The sequence below is a fragment of the Phyllostomus hastatus genome, unplaced genomic scaffold, assembly GCF_019186645.2.
Source record: "Phyllostomus hastatus isolate PE091 unplaced genomic scaffold, TTU_PhHast_1.1 phas_scaffold_28, whole genome shotgun sequence".
In the NCBI taxonomy this organism is placed as follows: Eukaryota; Metazoa; Chordata; class Mammalia; order Chiroptera; family Phyllostomidae; genus Phyllostomus; species Phyllostomus hastatus.
The window spans coordinates 10,482,124-10,497,167 of NW_025334022.1; the positions used below are offsets into that span (position 1 = coordinate 10,482,124).

Genomic DNA, 15,044 nt, shown 5'->3' on the forward strand with positions numbered 1-15,044 from the left:
AAAATGATATGATCATATCAATAGATGTGAAAAAAGCATTTGATAATGTACAGCACCCATTTATGATAAAAAACATTAAGCAAAGTGGGAATATAGGGGTCATTCCTTAACATAATAGAGATCATAAATGAGAGACCTAAAGCCAACATCATATACAATGAGCAAAAACTAAAGACTTTTCCACTAAGATCATGAACGAGTCAAGGATGTCTGCTTTCACCACTTCTATTGAACATAGTATTAGAAGGGCTAGTCACAGAAATCAGACAAGGAAAAGATATAAAAGGCATCCGAATTGGAAAGGAGGAAGCAAAAGTGTCGTTGTTAGCAGATGGCATGATAGTATACAAAGAAAATCCTATAGACTCCACCAAAAACTGCATGACTTGATAAATGAATTTGGCAAAATAGTGGGATACAAAATCAATATTCAGAAACCAAAGGCATTTTTGTACACCAACAATGAAATATCAGAAACAGAAATCAGGAGAAAAGATCCCATTTGATATAACAACAAGAAGAATAAAATACCTAAGAATAAACCTATCTAAGGAGTAAAAGCCCTGTGCTCAGAAAACTACACAACTCTGAAGAGAGAAATTAGGGAATACACACACAAATAGAAGCATGTACCATGTTCATGGATTGGAAGAATTAACATCATCAAAATGTCCATATTACCCAAAGTAATATATAGATTGAATGCAATGCCTATTAAAGTACCAATGACAAATTTTACACATACAGAACATTTCAAAAATTTGTATGAAACTGTAAATGACCCTGAATACCTGTTCAATTATGTGCAGGAAGAAGAAATTAGGTGGGATCACAATAACGGATATCAAACTGTATTACAAAGCCACTGTAGTCCAAACAGCATGGCCCTGGCATAAGAACAGACACATAGACCAATGGAACACAACAGAGAGCCCAGAAATAAACCCAAGTCTCTATTGTCAATTAATATTTGACAAATTGTGCAGAAATACAAAATGGAGTAAAAATTGCATTTTCAGCAAATGGTGTTGGGAGAGCTGGACAGCTACATGCAAAAAATGAAACTTGATCACCAATTTACACCATACACAAAAATAAATTCAAGGTGGATAAAAGACATAAATACAATTTGTGAAACATTAAAGTCCTAGAGGAGAACATAAGCAGGAAAATCTGAGACATTCCATGCAGTAATATTTTCACTGATATGTCTCCCAGAGCAAGAGACATAAAGGAAAGAATAAGCAAATGGAATTGCACCAAAATTAAAATTTAGATGTGCTTCTGCATGTCTAAAGAAAAGAGCGTTAAAATTAAAAGAGAACCAAATGTATGGGAAAATATATTTGCCAATGATACCTCAGAAAAGGGTTTGATCTCCAGAATATATGAAGAACTCACACCACTCCACTCCAGGAAGAAAAACAACAGAATTAAAAAATGGGCATATGACCTGAACAGACCTTCCTCCAAGGAGGATATACAGAGTGCCCAGAGACATATGAACAGATGCTCAGCATCACTAGCCATCAAAGAGATGCAAATCAAAACCACGAGATACCACTTCACACCAGTGAAAATGTCCATCATAAACAAATCAACATACAACCATTGGAGAGGATGTAGAAAAAAGGGAACCCTAGTGCACTGTTGATGGGAATGCAGACTGGGGATGCCACCGTGGAAAACAGTGTGGAATTTCCTCACAAAACTAAAAATAGAACTGCTTTTTTTACCCAGCAATTCCACTGCTGGGACTATATCCTAAGAACCCTGAAACATCAATCCAAAAAACCTATGCACCCCAATGTTCATAGCAGCACAATTTTCAATAGCCAAGTGCTGGAAGCAACCTAAATGCCCATTAGTAAAGGAGTGGATCAAAAAACTCTGGTACATTTATACAATTGAATGTTATGCAGTAGAAAGAAAGAAGGAGCTCCTAACTTTACTACAGCATGGATGGAACTGGAGAGCATTATGCTAAATGAAATAAGCCAGGCAATGAAAGACAAATACCACATGATCTCACCTTTAAATGGAACTTAATCAACAAAACAAACAATCAAGCAAAATATAACCAGATACATTGAAATTAAGAACAAAATGATGGTAACCAGAGGGAAGGTGGGAGGGGATAATGGAGATAAGGGGAAAAGGTTTTCACAAACATTTATATAGGGTGCATGGACTAACCAAGGCTGGGTGGAAGCACAGGAGGGAAGTGGGGATGTTTGTGTTGGGGGCAGTGTGATGGCAAGTAAATGCACATAACTGTAATTGAACTATACAATAATTAAAAATAGAAAATTAAAATTAAAAAGGTGTGATATATATACACAATGGATCACTACTCAGCCATATGAAAAGATGAAATATACCATTTCTGACAACTTGGATGGAGCTTGAGAATATCATGCTAAACAACATAAGTCAGAAAAAGTTAACCATGTGATTTCATTCATGTGGGATATAAAACTGAAATCAACAAATGAACAAACAAGAAAACAAACAAGTAAAAACTCATAGACACAAGTAATTGTGTATAGTTGTGTCTAACACAACTATAATTGTGTTATAGTTACCAGAGAGAAGGGGTTGGGGTTGGTAAAGGGTAACAGGGGTCAAATATATGGTGATAAAAGATGATTTGACTTTGTATGTTGGGCATGCAATGCAATATACAGTTCATGTATCATAGAAAGATAGGCTTGAAACCTATGTAATCTTACTAACCGGTGTCACTCCAGTAAATTTAATTTTAAAAGAATGGCTAAGTTTGTCTATATCTAAATTAGAATTTTCTGGAGTAAAGTAAAATTGATTTTTTATTTATTCTTTAGTAAGATGAAGAGCTTTGACAGCATTTTTCTATCTTCTGACCAACCAATGTCTGTCTCCTTGTTGAACTGTTTATTATTTGGAAATAATTTCAAACATACAAGAACATTACAAAAATAAAGCTATTTCAAAATTCATATATCCTTTACCCAGATCATCTACCGTTGTTAATATTTTCCTCTTTGCTCTCTTTCTCAAAGCATGAAAGTTTTCTGAATTATTTGAGGGTAAATTGCATTAGCCATAATCCTTAAACTCTAAATAACATTTCATGTTCAAGTATGTCCTACGAATAGGAACACCTTTCTACACAATTACAGTTTCATACCTTTAACTGAATTTGAACAATCAGAGACAGCTTACCATCAGTATTTGCATCACCTCCAAAATGTTGGCTGTAGAAGAGCATCAGTTCAATGTTGTAGCATTTGTAGATGACCATGAGCAGTACAAGGAGGAGGAAGATTATTTCCACACCTCCTGCAAGCTCAATTTTGTAGATAAAATATGGAACAAACAAAACACACAGGAAAAGGTAATGAAATTAGCCATTCTTGTGATCAGATTATAATTCTTGTCTATAAGATGTACAACACAATCTGTTTTCCTTCCACAAGATTCTTGCTTAATGCAGTAAGTAGCTTTGTTCTTGATATGTTTGTGTAACTCAAATTCATGTAAAATTGTGTCTATTCTAAAATGTTCTAGTTGGTAAGTCTATATACAAAGAAATGTCACTCTCAATTTTGTTTGAACACATCTAGATCTCCTATACATACTTTTTATTTAGATGTACTTCAGGAAACTGTTAGAGCTACCTTTTTCTGAGTCCAAGGCCAAGATTTTGTTGTTTCTGTTAAATTATCTTACTGGCTCAAAAAGATTACAATGTAGTACTTTTCAGGCCACAGACCCTATTCTTCTACAGGGAAGCATCATAAAATTAGTATCAGAATCAAATAAAATCTAATGAGCTTGTAGGATTTAACTGTTTCATTTTACCCTAGGAGAACATAATCCAATAGAAGGTAAATGGGGCGGGGGGGGGGATTAGCTTATTCATTTTCCCTATTTATCTGAATAAATGACTATAATATATAGGTAATATAATATACCTCAAGAGGATAAAAGAGAATGAAAATGAAATATCCAAGCTAATCACTTTGCCTTTTCAGCACCAGGAAACCTGAGAGTAGCCTTAGGCTGCTCCAGTGGTGCATCCTTAAGTCTTTTAGACTTGGAACAATTAAATCAACACATAATGGTAGGATTCATGATGTATCCCAGGCTCAGGGAATATGGACTTAACTGTAGCTTAATTAGTAATATTAAGAAATCTAGGGCGTATCATCAAATGAGTATCATGAAATTTAAAGAAATAGGAAGTCAGAAGAGAATTTAGAATGTGAATTCTGCAATGTCTAGAGCAGAAATGCTGAATCTGAAATACATCAGACTAGTGGCATATTTTCTATTGAGGGACAGGGATATACATATTTAGCTAACTTCCCCTTAATATAATTGTATAATTACCAAGTGACTTTTATTAATTCAGTTTACCATGTAACTAGAAACTGGAAAAGGGAGTAGCATTCTAGTTTATACATCAGTTACTTATGAGTTTGGTTTGTATCAATCAGCCTCCCTGTATGGATCAATTATGGGGCATCATTAAAATAAAATTTATGACCCTGAGAGACTGCAAGTGTTTAAGGTCTCTTGACAATCATATCATCAACATCCCCTTGAGAATGTCCCCTGTTTCAATATAGGCTTATTGCTTAAGAGAAATTAGTCATGCTCAATATAACAATTAAGATTAATATTAAGAAAAACATATATAATATATACTACAAGTGATATATTTTATAGATAAAAATTTCAACTACTTTATCTATTATCTAAGTAATCCTTTAGGGCAAGAGTTGTTGGCCCAAATGTATAGGTGAAGAATCCGAGATTCAGTAGTTTAATAATACACTTACCCAAAATCATACACTTAAGAAGTGGCCAAGATGGGACTTGAGCCTAGATATCCTAACTTCAAATTCAAGACTTCTTATTACATCACAGATTTATAAGCTCCATCCTGGAAAATGACAAAGGAAACTCTTCTCCCCATTCTTTCATGTTGCTAGTGCTTCTCAACACACAACTTACAGTGAATTATGGCTCTTTTGCCCTTTCAATTTCAAAAAAAGAAGCTAAATTACAATCCCCCGCATAGAATTAAAGGACTGAGATTTCAGGCACTTCATTAGAAGGTACTGAAGAATGCTGTAGCTGTATTAGGGAGGAAAGAGGGGATTCCTGGAGTTAAAAAATATGAAGGAAAGTTTTAGGTTTCATGGGGAGAGAGGGAATTTGATCTTGGAAAATAACTGGAGTGAGACAGGAGATGGTGGTGGCCAGAGATAGCATGGACAGTAAAGAGAGTCACTGAGGGTGGGAGGCAGAGATGGGTGGGGCAGGGGGCTGAGGTGGGATGAAATGGACACAACTGTACTTGAATAACAATACAAAAGAAAAATGGAACCAATAAATAAATATATTAATAAAAGACTAATTAAACTGCAGATTCTCCTATCTAGAAAAAGAGTCACCGAGTGGAAATGTAAGAAACATAAATAAATGTCACTCCTTTTGAGTAAGGAGAGAAGGGGAAGGGTATAACAAGGAAGGAAGTCAAGCTGCTGTAAGGGACAAAATGTGTTAATAAGGAACATAACAAGGGACACATACCAAGTAGGGGCAGGAAATTGGGATCTGTCTCTCTTCTACCTACTGCAAAATGTAGTCAATTTGAAAATTAAACCACAAAGCCCTGTCTGGATAGTTCAGTTAGTTAGAGGTTACCAAGGTTGTGAGTTCAATCCTGGTCAAGACACACATGCACATACAATAATCAACCAATAAATGCATAAATAAGTGGAACAACAAATTTATCTCTCTCTTGCTTTTGCTTTCTCTCTCACACTTTCTCTGCCTTTCTTTGGTCAGAACACCTTTCATCTGTTTTCAAAGTAATTGAATGGAAATTTTCAGCAATTTCTATGTTATTTACAGAGTAAAGCTGCTATTAGGTAGATGGAAAACTTCATCATCAGGAATAATTTGTGCTCTCAGTTAGCAGACACCTTTTTCAGTTGTAAATTTATGGGAGAAAACCATGGTGTGAAAAGTACCTTTGTGGTTTTGGGGCCCATTTTATAAAAATGTCTGTGAAATATATTACCTAATGATGGCTGTTTATGTTGAAAACTGTAAACCTAGTTCCTGAGACTCCACCAGTATTCCTTGATTCAGCTCAGGCAGTCACATTAAAAAGGGAAACATGTATTCTATAATCAGAGGGCAGAATTGTCATCACACAGATGACATCTGGCGCTTTTTTTTGTTTTCTTTTTCCAACTTCCATTGTTCATCTCAGTAGGGCCTATACTTCTAGGATCATTTCCTGACTAAGAAGGTGAAAGTCATATTTGTACTATATCTTATATACATTTCACAAGAATAGCTATAGCCAGAACAGCAAATGTTTATGGGATTGTAACTTTTTCTAGGCACCTAAAGTTCAAGTTTAGTACTTTTCAACCTTTTTGGTTTGAACCCAACCATTTTTTCACATTGAACACAAAGATCAGGTAACATAGTCTATGACAGATAACATCTGAAGCCAAGGGACTGGAGAGGGGGAAGGTAAGAAAAGTTTTGAGTTTGCTCAAAAGTTGGGAATCGGGTTAGGAGATTGTACCTGAGGGTTTTCTAGAGAGGTTGTGTTTTCAAGCTGGAATGGTAGCACTGGGAATAAAAAGAAAAAGGTACTAAAGAGAGAGGGGCAGAGAGATAAAGAGAGAGAAAGATTCAGTGTTCAGTGATATGCCTAACATTGTGGGGAAGAGAGTATTCACAGAGAAGCAACAATTAGAATTTCTTCAGCTTAAATTCAGAGAGTTGTTTCACACACACACAAAGTAGAGTGAACATCTTACTGAAAAGTTAGTTGTACTTATTGTTAAATAGTTTATCAGAGAGTGAGGAAGTAGTAGTGCAGGTAGAAGTTGCATAGGTAAGACATCTTGCTTGGAGAAAGCCTGACCCTATGAGTTAGATGTATTACACATGAGTTTTCATGTTTTAAAAAGGTATTTCAGATTATGAAAGGATTCATCAAATGTTTCATTAAATGTTTCTTCTTCATAATGATCACTTAAGTAATTTTTAATATTTTAGTTTTAGTGGATTAGGAAGTTATTATTCCCTAAAACAAACCATTCTCCTATTCCAGGTGGAAACATTGTGGCCACTAAGTCTAAAGTATGATGTAATAAACCCTGAAATGTTCATCTCCAAAGGAAGTATCTGAAGTTTCACAAGACCAGTCAGACCTCTGTCTGACTAAAAAAGTTGGAACGTGGCCATAATGCTTTTTATTTTCCTGGAACCCCACCATTGTAGAGATCTGCTAAGGAAAATAGATTAAAGGAAGATGAACTTCGCCATTTACAATTTTTACCAAGCACAATGAAGACTTTTAATTTCTACCTAAAACACAGAATGAAAACTGATACACTTTGAGCAAAAAAAAAGGGTTTTGCCCATATAATGTTTCAGCAAGATGGATACTTATGTTTAAAAATCAAATGACTTTTTTATATCCAGTTTTTTAGCTTCACTTGAAATCTCTGAAGTCCTCATATCCCTGGAATCACATTCCAGAAAACATGGCAGTAATATTCTAGAAAGGAGTAGTGACTGCCTCTTTAAAATAAGACATATATTCTGTGTTTTGTTGTTTCTAGTATCCAGCCTTCATTTTTAAAAAAATAGTATCTGCCTGGCCCCTGAGGTCTTTTAATTTTAAACCCCCAATCTGGAAAGTGACTCTCTTTGGAGGGAATGGGGGTATCAGGTGGAGGAAGGCAGAGGGAAAAATGAGACAACTGTAATTGCATAACAAATAAAATATGCTTAGTTAAAAAAAGAAAACAAAATGCACATACATAACCCAGGGCAGACACTAATCAAGACAAGATCACAGATAAATACTCTTTACCAATCCAATGCCTGTTATCCATCTACCATCTTATTGTGCTGATCCTCTAGGAAGAGCATTTTCACCCAATAAGTATTTCTGAGCACTTACTATGTTCTGTGAACTAAGAATATAGCAGTAAATAAGAGAAAACAAGTATTTTTTTTTTATTTTGAAGGTTGAAGATTATAGGCTATAATGGAGGAATGATACATGATCTATCCAATTCTTTCCATGCTTGTTGTTTCAATAGGATTCCTCTTTCCTGACAAGTTACACTTAGAATAAAATCCAAAATCATTGTCATGACCTAAAGGCATGACACAATCTGTTGTAATTTCTAATCTTATTGTCTATGTAAATCTGTCATTAGAATCTTCTGATACATATTTTAAAGATTTTTATTTTTTAGACAGAAGGGAAGGGAGGCAGAAAGAGAGGGAAAGAAATATTTATGTGTGAGAGAAACCTAAATTGGTTGCCTCTTTCATGCCCCCAACTGAGGACCTGGTCTGAAACCCCGGCATGTGCCCTGACTGGGAATCAAACCATTGACCTTTTGATTTTCAGGCCTGCAGGTGGTGCTTAACCCACTGAGCCACACCAACCAGGGCAACCCTTGTTGTCATAGTTTACATTCTGGTGGTAGAGGGGAGACAAGAAGCAAACAGACATGTAATGTAATATCAAAGAAAAGTGAATACAATAAACAAATACAGAGCCAAGTTAGAGGGGAAAAAGCATGATGTGTAGTTCATCAACAAATGAGTGGATCAAGAAAATTATATATATATATATATATATATATATATATATATATATATATATATATAAAAGATATGTGTATCTTTTAAAAGATATGTGTAAGATATATATGTAAAAAGATATAAATTTTTAGTTATTAGATAAATAGGGACTGAGAATCAGCATGACTATAACATGATGACTATAGTTGATACCACTATATTGTATAATTGAAATGTGTTAAGAGCCTATAACATAAATGTGCTTACAAAATGTAAATATGTGAGGTGATGGATGTGTTAATTACCTCAATGGAGAAATCCTTTTACAATGTATATACATATCAAGTCATCACATTGTACATTTTTATACCTTACAATTTTGTCAATTTTCCCCCATAAAGCTAATTTTTTTTAAAAAAGAGATTGGTGAGTAATATTATTTGGTATAGGGTGGCCATGGAACCCCTATCAAGTAGGTAATATTTAAGCAGAGACCTGTATGAAAAGAGGGAATGAGTCATGGGAATAGCTTGGGAGAAAATGTCCCAGGCAGAGGAAACATCAACGGTAGAAACCATGAGCCAGGATTGTGCTTTGTGAGGATGAGAAATGGGGTTGCCTGGGTCTGAAAGGTATGGGGAGGGAAATGGTACCTAAAGGGAATAATGTTTCTTTTTCAGGTGGCTGATGTACATATCTGTGACTATACTAAAAGCTATCAAATTGTACCCTCTAAATAGGTGAGAAATAAAAAGAAAAGAGGCTAGTGCATGTGATGTTTGAGGAAGATTGACATAGACAATAAGATTAGAAATTACAACACATTGTGTCATGCCTTTAGGTCATGACAATGATTTCAGATTTTATTCTAAATCTGTGCTGCTATGAACATTGGGGTGCATAGGTTCTTTTGGATTGGTGTTTCTCTGGGTATATTTTTGAAGTTGGGCCATGAGACCTACTGGTGGACTAGCAAGTGTAACAGTGGGGTTGTGTAATTGGATGGTTCTGATTAGAGAAATAGTATGATCTGACTTACATATAAAAAGATTATTCTGTCTTCTATAATAACAGACTGTAAGGAAAGACGGGGTAAGCAGAGAGACCAATTAGGAGGCTATTGCAGTGAGCCAGGCAATTGATGCTGTTGGCTCAGGCTAGGGTGGTAACAGTGAAGGTGAGGAAAGGGGTTGGAGTGTGTGTGTGTGTGTGTGTGTGTGTGTGTGTGTGTGTGTGCACATACATTTTAATTGTTGTTAAAGTACAGTTTTCTGTCTTTTCCCCCATCCCCGCCCACCCCCCAGCCTTCCCCACCTCCCTCCCATTTCCATCCCCCCTTGTTATTGTTAACGTGTCCTTTATAATTGTTTCTGCAAACCTTTCCCCTTTTCCCCTGAAATTCCCTCCCCTCTCCCCTCTGGTCACTGTCAGCCTGTTCTCAATTTCAGTGTCTGGTTATATTCTGCTTGTTTGTTGTTTTTTTTGACTAGGTTCCTGTTAAAGGTGAGATTATATGGTATTTGTCTTTCACTGCCTGGCTTATTTTGCTTAGCATAATGCTGTCCAGTTCCATCCATGCTGTTGCAAAGGGTAGGAACTCCTTCTTTCTTTCTGCTTCATATAATTCCATTGTGTAAATGTACCATAGTTTTTTGATCCATTCATTTACTGGTGGGCACCTATGTTGCTTCCAACACTTGTCTATTGTAAACTGTGCTGCTCTGAACATTGGGGTGCATAGGTTCTTTTGGATTGGTGTTTCTCTGGGTATATTTTTAAAGTTGGGCCAGGATACTTGCTGGTGGACTAGATATAACATATGAGTAGAAAAAAGAAGTTAAGGATGACTGAAATGATTTTAGACTGAACTGGAAGGATGGTGATGGTGATGGGGAAGGAAATTGGAGTATCAGCGTATAGGGAGGGGAAATAAGGGATTAGATTAACAACAAGTGAAGGTAGAATTGTTAATAGTTATTGAATAGACAGGTATACAACTCTGGAATTTAGGCAGTAAGCCTAGGCTAGAGGTATAAATTTGGAAGTTGTCAACCAATAAATGATAAACAAAATCTTTGGATGGAGATACAATGAAATGATATAAACTATCAACAAAATAAAGACACCCACATAATGGGAGAATATATTTGCCAATGATATATCTAATAAGTGGTTAATATTTAAAATTTATAAAGGACTTATAAAACACCAAAAATAATCCAGTTAAAAGATGGGAAAAGACCCTTCTAAATAAACACTTCACTAAAGAGGACATACAGATGGCCAATAGACATATGAAAAGATGGTCAACATTACTAATCATCAGACAGATGCAAATTGAAACCCCAATGAGATATCACCTCATGCCTGTCAGTATGATGATCATCAATAAATGAATAAACAAGTGCTGATGAGGATGTGGAGAAAACGGAACCCTTGTGCACTTTTGATGGGAATGCAGACTGGTATAGCTACTGTGGAAAACAGTATAGAGATACTTCAAAAAATTAAAAATGGAACTCCTTTATGATCCAGTGAGTCCACTACTGGAAATATACCCTAAGAATCCTGAAACACCAATTCAAACTAACATATGCACCCCTATTTTTAGAGTAGTGCTGTTTACGATAGCCAAGATTTGGAAGCAGCCCAAATGCCCATCAGTAAATGAGTTGATAAAAAGCTGTGGTATATTCACACAATGGAATACTACTCAGCCACAAAACAGAAGGAACTCTTACCTATTGTGAAAGCCTGGATGGACCTGGAGAGCATTATACTAAGTGAAGTAAGCCAGTCAGAGAAAGACAAATACCATATAATTTCAACCATATATGGAATCTAGTGAACAAAATAGACTAATAAAATAGAAATTATTCAAAGAGCAAACTGACAGCTGTCAGAGGGGTAGGGGGTCATGAGGCTAGGTAAAAAAAAAAGTGAAGGGATTAAGAAAAAGAAAAACAAACCAAGACTCATAGATACAGACAACAGTATGGTGATTACTGGAAGGAAAGGAGGGGTGGGAGGTACAGGAAGATAAAGGGGATAAATCGTAATGGAAGGAAACTTGACTTTTGGTGGTGAACATACAATATACATCTGGAACCTGTATAATTTTATTAACCAATGTCACCCCAGTAAATTAAATTAAAAATTAAGTGAATGAAAATAGGGTATCTAAACCCTGGGGAACTCTAATATTTAGAGATCAGGAAGATGAAAATTAATTGGTGTTCACAGATATTCATTATTTAGACATGTTTCCTTGCAGAAGCTATGGGAGGTGGCAGTTTTACAGTATGCTTTTGTTTGTAATGTCAGGTTATTAGACATGTTAAGGGCTTCTAGTGGTGACTTTTTATCAAATAAAAATGAATTTATTTGAAAATTTAAATACACCTTTTTCTATCTCTACTGAATAAATCATAGGAACCCCATTATCTTTCCTCTTAGCAGGTTTTTAATTATAACAGCAGATGATAATAAATGATAAATAGATAGATAATAGATAGATAGATAGATAGATAGATAGATAGATAGAGCAATTTTTTGTTTAATGTTTGTCTTTCTCTGCACACTCACTGCCCAAGAGACTATAAGTCTCACAGTGGCTTGCAGATCTGTATCTTATTCAGCACTCTATTCTCCAGCATGTGGCACAATACTTACTTTACATGAACCTCAATAATAAAAAATAACCTTCTTCATTCATTAACTATACTGGCTTGTGAGGGTCTATTAGTTGCCAGACACTGCCCAAGTTTTTAAAGATATGTAGGTGCAATTGACCCTGGCTTAGAGGTACTCTGAGCCTAACATAAAACTAAGATGGACAGGAACAAAGTGATTCTTGCTATAAGGTATCTGGACATAATGTCTACACTTCATGTAGGTGGACTAAGAGTTTGCCTAGTGCCTAAGAGGACATATCCAGTTTCTGTGTAATAGTAAACCCTGTTTAAATATGGAATATTTCAAAACATATCATGATCATTTTATTCTCAAGGTAACTCTAAAAGTTAAATATTATTATCCTTATTTTACAAATAAGGAAACAGGTTCAGAATGTCTAATCAGTCAAGTTAGTCCTACTGAACCACATAGCTGAATCAGTGGCTGAACTAGGATCTTGTCAACCAGGGACTCTTTACTTCATTTTCTATATTAGACCCCTTTATACTTAAATACTTCATTGTATACTTAAATACTCCATTAAGATGGAACCAATTCCAACAGAGTAAGAAATGGAACTACAGAAATAAAAAACACTGTTTCAGAAAAATGGCAATTCCCTACTTTTAGAGCTGCAGGTTGAGGTTAAGCATTAAAGCTAATTGGAAAGTAGAAATTCCATCTTGGCAAGGAGGTACAACTAGTCAACTTGCTGACTGAATCTGTTATATTGCTCTATATCCTAGACAACAAGAACATTGTTAGAGAATATTTGTTCTGTTACATTGACAAAACCTTTGCCAGATGCACACATACAGAACCTATTAAGTCTTTTGTAATAATTAAGTGTTGTGGCAGAGTAAAAGCCAATCTCTGAAGTTGCTCCAGCTGTTAGGACTTTTGTTCCTATGTCTGCTTTTATCTTCTTTACCTGTTAATTTAGTTTCTTTTCTTTGCCCATTAATACAATTTTCACCTCATCTGCAATCGGCTATAGAGAGGGATCTCCATAAGTGCCAAATTACTTAAAAATATGTGCATCTGCTAAAGGCTGCTTAACACAGGTCGTATCATCAAATGTTTATAATCTTTATTATAACAATCATAAAATATTATACCATTCATTATTTTAGTTAGAGAATAAAAAAGTGATTTTTCCCATCCAATAATTGAATTTCTAGTATTTCATAAGATGAAGGTGAAGCATAGAGTCAATATTGAATGACAATAATTATCAAATTTTAAGTAACACATAATGTAGGGTAAGTGGAGGCAGTTTGGCTTCCTCACCCAGGTGTCTGGGTAACTAAGTGGAGCAGTGTTCCCATAGCCTTGGAGGGGCCTAATAACTAGTGTTCTCATACCCTTGAGACTGGGTCCGATAATCTGTTCCCATAACATGAAGTGATCTCGCATGTGCAGAATTACGTAATTTTACATAATTTCTGGCATCTTGCTGGCTTTGTTCCCCTGTAGTACTTTAACAGGTACGGACTCCCTGCTGGGGGTGGTGATGATGAAAGATATGCAAGGGGACAGCTGCCACAATGGGTGCCACGTGGGGGAGCAAGGGCTATGACAGGAGACATGCAGATAGACATGCAGCTTGCAGTGTGTGTGGCTCGCCCACCCATGAATAAAGACATGATAGACATCCTAACAGCTCTGTGAATACTTTTCCATCTGCACAAATACCATGGATCTGCCAGGTTTTGGATGGTTGCAACACACAAAACCAAGGTACATTTTATCTTACTTGATTAAACATATAATATTATTTCATTTCAATTATCTACCTCCTAATCATATAGATCATAATCATTTTGTACTAATATCCACAGCAAAAGAGAAATATATTTTCCACTAAAAGACGGAATATTTGTAAAAATTTATACTAAATGATAATGTAAGAACAGGAAATAAATCTAACTTTGATAGTTACTTGATAGGTAAACTAATAATAATAATAATAATAATAATAATAATAATAGTAAACTACCCTTTTTACGCAGCAGAATTCTGGCATGTTTTTGTCCATTTTGGTTTTCCATATGGCAGGTATAATTTGCCAAGTCAGCCTCCACCACTGAATCAAAGATGAGTGCCAACTCAACTTCTTTTTCTCCAAGATGCTCTTTGAGTAGCCTAAAATAAAGACAAGATCCTTGAATAAACTGGATTGATTTGGGGAGAGAGCAGCTATAAGAAGACTACAGATGCTTAAAATGCTTACACAGTTCCCCAATGGGCATGAAGTCCTGACTGGGTGTATGTGCAGAACCTTCAACAAGAAAACACAAAAAAGCATCTCTTGATGTGAAGATCAGATGTGAAAGGAAATACATGAGGAATTTGCCCAGCAAAAAGAAACATTAACATGCGTCTAGACTTTGATAAATGAGGCCAACACGACCTGTGTAGCAATAAATAGGAAACATTGGGTTCCATATTGTAAACTAAGCTTGTATAAACAAACTAGATTTTTGCACTATGACATGAAGAAAAAAATGTAGGAATGTAGGGTTTGTGTTATATGTTAGTGTTTTGACAACAGGGGTTGAGAGGGAAAAGAAAAGGAACTTGAATATAGTAATATTATAATAAATAAACTGAAGGTGTTAGTGGTTGTCTATCTCCAAATATAAGTGAGAAGCCTGTTCTCTATTTTCTCCTGTCTTTTTGTCCAATGTAGTCAGATGCACTATGCCCTATCTGCACAGTGGTGCTAGTTCCCGACCAGGCCGCTG

The 15,044-nt window shown here is 35.6% G+C and overlaps 1 protein-coding gene across 1 annotated transcript in view; it reads right to left on the reverse strand.

Annotated features, from left to right (window-relative positions):
• Positions 1-15,044, reverse strand: part of IL1RAPL2 (interleukin 1 receptor accessory protein like 2) — a 74,038-nt gene that overhangs the window by 35,167 nt on the left and 23,827 nt on the right. Inside the window, 2 exon segments of the mRNA XM_045817463.1 lie at positions 3,205-3,348; positions 14,297-14,442. Of these exon segments, the coding sequence (XP_045673419.1) occupies positions 3,205-3,348; positions 14,297-14,442 (290 nt within the window).